This window comes from Aythya fuligula, chromosome 2 (assembly GCF_009819795.1).
Source record: "Aythya fuligula isolate bAytFul2 chromosome 2, bAytFul2.pri, whole genome shotgun sequence".
In the NCBI taxonomy this organism is placed as follows: domain Eukaryota; kingdom Metazoa; phylum Chordata; class Aves; order Anseriformes; family Anatidae; genus Aythya; species Aythya fuligula.
Window position 1 is genome coordinate 92,704,895 of NC_045560.1, and position 10,036 is coordinate 92,714,930.

At 39.9% G+C, this 10,036-nt stretch overlaps 1 protein-coding gene across 1 annotated transcript; it reads left to right on the forward strand.

Moving 5' to 3' along the window:
- Positions 1-375: 375 nt before the first annotated feature.
- On the forward strand, positions 376-8,636 carry NDUFS6 (NADH:ubiquinone oxidoreductase subunit S6). Its single transcript, XM_032182620.1, has 4 exons — positions 376-535; positions 1,113-1,166; positions 6,539-6,661; positions 8,488-8,636. The coding sequence occupies exons 1-4, from the start codon at positions 395-397 to the stop codon at positions 8,551-8,553; spliced, it is 384 nt and encodes a 127-aa protein (XP_032038511.1). The 5' UTR covers positions 376-394; the 3' UTR covers positions 8,554-8,636.
- The last annotated feature ends 1,400 nt before the right edge of the window (positions 8,637-10,036 follow it).

The window sequence follows — 10,036 nt, forward strand, 5'->3', positions numbered from 1 at the left end:
CAGGAGGCCGGGCAGCGCCGGGCCGGCGGGCAGGGCCGGGGGGGCGGCCGCCCCTTTCCACAGCGCCGAGGCCCCGGCGGCCCACGGCGGCCCCCAACGCGGCGCCAGCGAGCTGAAGGGCGAGCGGCACAGCCGGCACAGCGGCACCGCGGCTCTAGCCAGGAGGGACAGCATGCTCCGCGCCCTGCGGGGACAGCGCCGCCATCAGCACCCCCCTCACGACCCCCTCCGTCCCCCCACCGCCCCTAACGGCCCCCAACGGTCCCCAACGGTCACCCCATAACGGCCACCAACCGTTCGCAACCGGCGCTCCTCGGTAGCCACGCTGAGGGAGGGAGGGAGGGAGGGAGGGGCGGCGGCGGCGCATGCGCACGGCTGAAGGAGCGGGCGCAAAATGGCGGCGCCCGGCGCGACCTTCCGCCGCCTGCTGCTGCCGCTGCTGCTGCCGCCCCGCGCGGCGCTGCCCGCGGCCTCCCCGCGGCGCTACGGGCTGCGCGCCGCCGCCACGGGCGAGGCGGTGACACACACCGGGCAGGTGGGGCCGCGGGGAGCCGGGACGGGTTGCCCGGGGAGGTGGTGGAGTCAGCGTCCCTGGGGCTGGGCGAGGAGAGGCTGGACGTGGTGCTTGGGGACATGGTTTAGTGGGTGACAGTGGTGGGAGGGGGGTGGTTGGAGCAGGTGGTCTCGGAGGTCTCTTCAGAAAGTAAATATCTGTGTATGTATATTTATATACGTGTTACGTGCCATATATTATTTATATTACGTCTCATAGTGTATGTCATCTTCCGGGTGGTAGTGTGGGATCAAAACCCATCACTAGAAGTAATAAACCTGCTGTTTGTATCTCTGGTCGCAGCCAAGGCTTCTGTTTACTGGCTTTAAGCATCCCTGCCTTGCCCCCTCTGCCTATTCTTTTTAACTTTCCAACCTATAATTTATTTTCTCTGTGACAGAAATGAAAATTAGTTTTTCCTATGCAGTATATAATTGTAAGATGATGACAGTGCTTGAAACTGACTAAAAGATTTAAACGATTTACACTTGATAGTTCTGTAAGCCTTTGTGTTCTTCGAGGTCATTATTTTTTAAATCAGATCATTTTTATTTTTCAGGTATATGAAGAAAAAGATTACAGGAAAGTTAGATTTGTTGGACGACAAAAAGAGGTAACTCCTACCAGTTTTCCTCAGGGGAGGGGAAGTAGCACTTCCTTTAAATACTTGATGTCTTCAACCACCAAAATTCAGAAATGAAGTTTGTTGGATTTCGGGTTTTGTGTGGTTTTCTTCTCCCTGGAGTGAAAAATCTTCTTTCAGTACAGCATATGGTAGCTTCTGTGTGCCACCCTATTCTTGTTAATGTAGCTGTTTGATCTTGTCTATAAAGAAGTCTGCTTTGACAGAAAACCAAGTTTTCAGTAGCTTGGTGGGCTGAAGTTTAAAACGGTCAAAAATGATGAGGAACCTTGCAGAAGTTTATAGGTTTTTAAAATATTTGGCAGTTGGGCCTGAAATCTAATGTTACATTTTAAAACTGTAAATAATGGCATGTTTTCATTATTTTCTTTTGGTAAACTACAAAATTAATGGTGTTGTTTGAATATGCCTTCTTTTAACAGCAAAAAAAGTGAAAGCTAGGCTTTAGATTGTATGTTACAAACATAAACATTTGAGATAAGAAATTTAGTAACCTTAGCTATCTAAGTACATGTTAACTATGTAGGTTGATGGCATGTTTTCATTTCTGGTAATCTCAAATGCAGTGACTTATTTTCTCTGCTGAACATCATAGTGTATCTAAATACGGGAATAGAAAAAAATTGAATATCATTTATAATATGTAATAACTACCCAGGAAACAGAGCACAAACATTAGAACTCATGTCTTAGCAGTATGGTAATTTGAGTATGCAAAGTATACATACATATGTTGATACTTCTGGAATAACATATTTGCATGCTGCCCATGACTTGTCCTAGAAACTGGGATCCAAGTTAAAGCATAGTGCTGATGTAGTTGTGTTTCTCTGCATGATTCTGTCAAGTAGAAGACTTGTGGGGAAGGGGGGAAGAGTCCAAAATGCCTTGTATTTTTCTGTTTGAGGTAAAATGTTTTTTAACCATGACTTACTAAATTCAGAAAATACAAATATTATAGTGCTGTATCACTGCTAATAACTATCTGACAATACTTTTCTATAGGCATAAAGTGTAAAACAAAGTGCCATGTTGCTTGCTTTAAGCATCCAACTTCAATCAATAAACATTTTTTTGTTTTACATGTTTCTGCTTTTCCAAACTGAGAGTACTCAAAACTGAAGTAAGCTGGATAGACTTGGAAATGCTAGTTTCCAACTGAACTTTGGTTGAAATAACTAATATTTCAGGATAGTGGAAAGCATAGATGCAGAGTAATTGGATAAATCCATAACCTTGTGTATCTAGTTAATTTGAAGAAAGATCTTAAATTTGCAAACTTACAAGTTATCATTTCCATGTTATGCATTTTACCTTAAAGTAAGCTATAAAGCCATCCAATATCATTTACAAGTTAGTAGTGTGATTTTTAAACATATTTCTTAGTTACTTAGTGGTATGATTTCAGATTCCTAAGAGTTAAGTTCTAGTGTAAATTTGTGTATGATAATACACTAGTCTCTAAGAAAGTCTCTCTGTCAGGGTTTGTTGTATGTTTAAGGCTTGAGGGCTTTTCTCGTTTGTTTTTAGACTACTGGCTGATGAAGTTTAACTTTGTTCTCTCTCTCTCCAAGCATTTGTGACTTCAATGGAAATTCCTTCTCAAATTGCTGTAAAAATTCAAGACTCACCTTATATCCATTAGGTGTTTACATTTAAGGTGGGAGCTGTAAGCGTTTGGCATCTGAAAATTAGACGGTGTTTTCATTTGAAAGAAAACTTTAAGAATGATTCTAGTGCCATTTTTGTTTAGCAGCAGCACATAATTAAATGCTTTGCTGAATCACCTATCTATATATCTGTTTAAATACGTGTTTTGAGGTGTAATTTGCCTTGCATATTTAAAATCTGAGTCCTTACCCATATTGCAAAGGTGTTTTTATGAAGGCATACGAGCATTTGCTGAAGCAGCAATACAATTTAATAAATAAAACTAAGATTTACAGTATTCTAAAATAATGAAGCCTCAAAGGCAAAATTAAGTAACACTAACATCAGCCAAATGAAAAGTTATTTTGTAGGCTTGCTGCTGCCTTGTATCAACAGAGTGGGTACGTGAAACTATGTCCTCCAGCATTCAGTTTTCCCTAATAATCAGGCACCGCAATTCCCTGAGGGATCTGCTGCTGTCCTTTGGGAGAGAAACAGGAATTGTTTTAGCTGGTCTGTATTCTCCAATGCATGATCAGTGTGTTAGTGCTAATGCTCCAGATGTTTATGGATATTAGAGGTATTAACTATAAGATGTGGTAGTTTTCTAATGCATACATATATAAATATTATTTTTCTATTTTAACCTGAACTCATGCTTATCTTTGATTTTATTTTTTTTTTGTGTTGTTGACTTCATTGTATCATGAATTTCGTAAGATATATGCTATTTAACTTAAGCTGCATGGCAAAAATAGGAATTATATGTGGGAAATAATTAAATGAAAATGTTGCTTAAAATGTGGTCGGAAGCTTACTCCTGGGAGAGCAGTGATTGAGTATTTCCCAAATGCAATGTCTATTTCAGTTCTACCTCTGTAACTTTGTAGGACATGCTCTTTGACTCTAATTTTCCATGGCTTGCCAGTCCTGCTAATGTGTCTTCATGACCAATTTATTTCTGGTTCACTTTTTGTATGAAGGAACGCTGAAAGCTTCAAGTTCAGCCCAGCTCCCCTTTCCCCAGCAAAAGGCAAGCTCTAGGTCTGTTAAGCAAGACTTAATGCTAGTTCTTAATTGTGAAGATGGAACAAAATCTACCTATTAACACTGAAAATAATCCTAATCTGTGTTTATCTGTGGTGAATTTATCTGTGGTGTTTAGCAAAGTGGGTTATCTTTCTAGTGGCTTTTTTTTTCCTTATAGGAATTCCCCAAATGCATTTCAGCTGCTAGTATTGGAATTTCACAGCAGTGTTGTCTGAATGCTGCCTTGTTTCTGAAGCTAGCCTGCTGACATGGTGACTGTGCTTCCTCACTTACTTCTTTTTCTTCACTGCTTAATCAAATCGGACTCCTTACCAGACCAGTACAGCCTCTGTAGCCACTTGTTTCAAACCTCAGCCTTTGGCTCCACGTGCCCCCAGCGAGGTCTGGCCTCACACCTTGGTTCTGCACGTGGCCCTTCTGAGCGCCTGCCAGGCTGTGGGAGAACAGGGCCAGGTTATGTGGACACTGTCACTTCAGTTCTGCCAGTCTAATTGTTTGGCTAACGAAATCCATGTGTTTTAGCTGAAATCATTGTTCTCTGTGCTGGATATTGAATGTTTAAATCTGCAGAACTGGGGGATTAATGATCTCTGGCAAGGGTCTAAAACAAGTAGCTGTGAGAAAACTGAGAATGGCAGCTATTAAACTGCATCTGTGCAGCCAGACCAGTGTAATCCTGTCCTCGTATAATCCCTAAGATGACACAGAATCTAATGCCACACTGCAATTTCCACTTCAGCTCCACTCTTCCTGTTGTGCTAGCACAGCAACAGAAGCCGTGAGAAGAACTGACATCAGAGATGGTCTGGTTTAAATACAGACTTCTTTTCCTTTGGACTCTTGGACCTGGGTGGGTTCCAAGTTTGGTTTTTCACTCTCAGCCTCACAGACAATATGCTGGCACAGGCAAGTAGCTGGAAACAAGCAGCAGTGGGATTGTCAGGCTGGCACTGGGGAGAAAAAAAAAAGTTGTTCATTGAGTTATGCTTTGGGTAAGGACCATGCTGTTTGGGTGTGCTTAGGGAGAAATCTCCCTTCCTCAGTAACTACTACTGTGCTTTAATTGAAGGGACGTGATATAACTGAAGCAAGAATTGCTTCTTTTTTTTCCCCACATAATTTTTTTTCTCAGTCTTTTTTTCTGGCATGTTTTCCTCGCACATTCCTAGACTTTTGTTTAGCATGCTGAACCAGAAACAAGTCATTGTTGTACAGCAGATCATAGGTTCTTATTTTCCCCCTATCCCCACAGATATTTTTGTGGTTCAGAAATAAGCCAGCATATGGAAGAGTGGAGTTCTCTTTATGATCTTGAAGCTGAGTTGCACCAGAGTGCTGTCTTCCTCCTTCAGCATAAAAAGAAAGATCCAAGATCTTGATCATTACTTAAAGCAGCAGTTAAAATCCTTGCAAGCTGACTGAGATTGCTTGGGACTGACATCCACAAGTCATGTGCAATGAATTCCTTGACGTTGCCGTTTTGCTACAATACTGAAAGTTAATTTTTTTTGTTAACTTTATATAGCTTTAGGCAATTAAAATCTTGTGGTTGACAAACTGACTTTTCTATTGCTGTATGGAAAACACAGATTTTTGTGGAGCTTTAATTGAAGGCTTGGCAAAAGAATCCAAGTTGTCATGTACTAGAACTACATAAAAAAAACCCTTGTGGTTCTTAGATTCATTTAATGGGCACTTAAAAATCTTGTATTTTTCCTAAGACTCAGATACTGACAAGTTGATGGAACTTATGCACAGTATGGTAGATAGCACCTTCGTTGGGTTTGCATGTTATTTTATATTCTTGTGCGTGTAACGTTGCTTTTGACAGGGATGGTTGTCTGCTCAGTGCTGGCTCTGAGCTAGCTGGAAGAAGGTGGCACAGACGAATGAGGGAAGTGCTGCAGGTTCTGCGTAGGTGCAGCTCGCTCTGTTGCCTGCCTCTGGCGCTCTCCAGGAGGGGGTGTGTTCAGCAGGTCTCACAGACGTGCTCGAGTAAAAAATCTGACAGTCAGTAGTGATATACATATTCAAGAATTGTGTGTAAGATGGATTTACAGAGTGGCATAACAGTGCTTAGAGGCTTTTCTTCTTTCTAATTCGTTACAATTTGCCTTTATAACTGTTGTGTACTAAGTTAATGTCTTCCTGAGATTTATGTGCAGTGATGGAGTAACATGCGTGGTGGGAGGCTCTAAATTACTGGCAGTTGTTTTATCTCTCTCATGACCTTACTTGTCCCGCCATTATTTTGAGTTTATCAGCACAGATTTTTGCAATTTTATCATGTAGTGGCAAAAGCAATACAGAGGCAGTGTCAGTTAAAAAAAATTTCTGTTCTCAGCTGCTTGTTCCTGCTCCACCTCTTTGCTGAATCTGCTTAGGTCATGTAAACCTGAGCATTGTTGTGGTCTGTGTTAAGGTATGGGCATTATTTTTGTGGGGTTTAACACCTTCAGTTCACTGGTCTGGTGAACAAATACAGTGCGGCTGAAGTTGTTACAGCTGTGGAGAAGGTCAGGAAAAAAACTGCGTAGGAACTTCTTAAGTTGGTTGTAGTGTAACTATTTTGGGAAGCAATTGTTTTCTGTTTGAGTGTGCAAGATAACTGAAAGCTTTCTTTTTTTTTCTTTTTCTTTCAGGTGAACAAGAACTTTGCAATTGATTTAATTGCAGAGCAGCCTGTGAGTGAAGTTGAAAGCAGAGTGATATCATGCGATGGTGGTGGTGGAGCTTTGGGACATCCTAAAGTATACATAAACTTGGTAATATCTTTGTTCTTCATATAGCATGTTTTGTTTGTTATTTCTTGTGTGTAAGTTCATCTGCTCTTTGGCATGTTAGTTCAATGAAGTAAAAAAAACTACTAAGAGGCTCATTTTATTTGGTTCCTAATACAAAATTAAGATTTATTTCTACCTAGAAGAATTTGAGTTTCCATCTGAAGTTACCAGAAATTTCTTGCTTGTGATTTTAACTTTCTAGAAAAAATAAATCTCATAACAAAACAAATAAAACGTAATATTAACGAGCAGTGCCTTGTAAGCAAAACAAAAAAGCTTGCTGTGTCTTGAGGCATTTAACTACTTAAATCCACTGTGTAGACTAGCCATACTTCTGCATTATTCTTGGGACTGTGGTTTATTCTAGAATCCTCTAAGGTCAGGGGGGGGAAAAAAGGAAAAAAAACCCTGTCTTTAGAAATCTAAATCTTGGCATTTCTGAAGACTGAAAGATTCATTATAGGCAGAGAATCAGTGAAAAATAGATGTCTTATCCTCCTATTCTCCCTGGCAGTAGCGATGTAGCTTCCAATGTATTCTTATTCTGGATTGAAGAATATTGAGGCTACTGATGAACTTGATGGAATCAGTTGAATAGGCACTGTCCTGAGGCAGACTGAAGATAATTTAGTCTTTGCTTGGTTACCTCAAATTTGACATTTGCCTAATACCCAAGAGAGTGGTGGGGGAACACACAATAGTGTCCTTTAGCATCAGCATTGTTGAGACAATCATAATTTCTTCAATTTTGAACAAAATAAGCATTTTATAATGATTTATTTTACATTCTTCAAAAGCAGATGTTCTAATTCATAAAACTTAGGGAGCTTGTATTCTTTAGTCTTAAGAAGTTAACTTCTGTAGCAATCTGTTCTGACTTAACGTTAATTTTTTTTTTACCTGCATCACACTGTTCTTGAGAAATGCTTTAGTTTCTGTAACTTTTGATATCTTTTTGTGTTAACAATTAATTTATATGAGGTCTGTAGTTGAATTATTGAATGCTGGTACCTGCAAACAGAGAGAATGATACTAGATCAGCTTGTTCTCCTTGGCCATAGTAATTGAAACCCCAACTTTAGGGGGTTGGAGGGTAGTCTGGATTTTTTCACTTGAATATTAACTTGTGGATAGTCATGTTGCTAAATAGCAGAAAATCCTCCTTGTCTGCTTGTCTTGTCTTTTCCTCATGTTAAGGAGGACAATGACTGCTTGCAATCAGTCACACTTCTAAATTTTAATTATATATAAACTTTTTATCTTTTGGAAAGAAGAATAAAATCTTATTCTGTAGTAATCTGTTTCTCCAAAATGTTTCTTTTCAGGATTTCTCTTGAAATTCTACTGAACTTTCCTCCTTCATGTAACTAATTCTGTCAGTGTACATAATTGGCTGAAATTCCTATCTAGATATAACTTGAAAATGAAAAATCACGTTCTCTATTAAAATAAATACAAAATGATCCTTTCAGAACACTGGAACAAATATGAATGAAGTGACTTAAGTTGTCCAGTTTGGTAAGAGAATCCTTTATTGCTGAAAAGATACTGTTTGGCTGGACTTAAAAATTGTGTTTAGAGATCAGGACTGGTAGTTAAAAATGGCAGCAGGGAAGCTGCGTATGGTGTAGATACCAAGTATGAATCTCTTACCACCTTTCTTACTTGCAGTGTTTCAAGTAAGCATAAATTCTGTACTGACCTATATTGATCCGTTTTAAGATGGTGAATGTAAGTAAGAGAAACTTTGTCGTTTCTAAAAGTTCTGTAAAGTGAAACTAGCATCTTTTGTGTCTATATTTTTGCAGGACAAAGAAACGAAGACAGGAACGTGTGGCTACTGTGGACTTCAATTTAAACAGAAACATCACTGAAAGATTATCCCTGCATGCTTGCAGACTTCTGTTAAGATGTTAATGTTTAACTATAAATAAACAATATAATTAAAAGCTCAAGATTTACATTTGTGTTTCTTAACTATGGAAAGTCCAGTTTGTGCCTTTTTAAAACTACAAGTATTGATGATCCAAGTGGTATTACAATATCTATCTTGTATTTATTTTTGCTTTTATGGAACAAATGTCCAGCCTTGTTTGTCAGACTTCTTGTGGGCTTGAAAGTGGCATCTGACTGAGGCAAGGGGTGACTTGTAATGAGTAATTTGTATTCTTTTTAACAATGAATCTGACTATAAATTATAGGGTGGTTGATTATCCTAGGTGTTTGTCTTTTGATGGTGTTTAATACTGTTAACTTGTTCATGGCCTGCTAAATTCAAAAAGTGGAAGCACAATTCAGCATTGTAACATTTATAGGCATCTATCTCAGGAGCAAGATCATGATACCTGAATTAAGTAGCTATACTTCCTTTACTGTGTAAAAGAAACAGTGCCCTAAAATGGTAATCAGTGTAAGCTGATTCCACAGTTGAAGCTGACTCGACAATCAGTAAGATTGTAAAGAAGGTATGTTTACTCAGTGCTGGGCAGCACAGGGGGTGGGGGGTAGTCCCACCGAAGTCGTGCACTGCTAACATGGCAACTTGCTTTGGTTATATCTAGTGAAGAGTTACACATACATGAAGTTTCCCAACACTCCTATACATATGCATACCCTGTCCCTTTGTGAACAGTCCTCCTTATTTCAGACCCCTTGGTTAAAATCCGAGCCATGAGGTTGTTTTGATCTGGTTCTTGGGGTCCAAGGGGCTCCTGTTATCTGGAGGTCTAAGCGCAGCACAGGCACAGTACATTGCAAATGTAGCACATATTCATTCTTAATCAATTGCTCTCTAACTTCTAATTCCATGTGTCAGCTGCAGCATACTTGTTCTCTTCTGGATCCACAGGTATTCTACTATTAACATTAATGTTCAAAGCCTGACAGACCCAGTCCTCCGTGGACCAAATATCAGCCAAAATACAAGGGGTCTTAAGGGTTCTTTTGGTCATTCTATCATATAGTATTGGACCATTTTTAATTTACTTTTTCATTTTCTGGGGTCCCTATTGTTCCAATTTCTAATTGTTATTCCTAATGGACTTTCTGGTGGTATGTCTGGTAATTTGCTCCCTTTCTTCTGGTCCTTGGTCTTCAATTCTGTCTGACCCATCTAGAAATTTTGCTATGGCAATTCCCACAGCCCTTGGTTACCTTAGTAAGAGTGTCTTGCAGGGGGTTTAGGACCTATCACCCACCCACAAATCCTATAGGAATGTCATGGTTTAACCCGGCTGGCAGCTAAACACCACACAGCCGTTCGCTCACCCTCCCCCCTCCCTCTCTGGTATGGGGGAGAGAAATGGAAAGTGAAGCCTGTGAGTTGAGATAAAGACAGTTTATTAAGACAAGAAAATA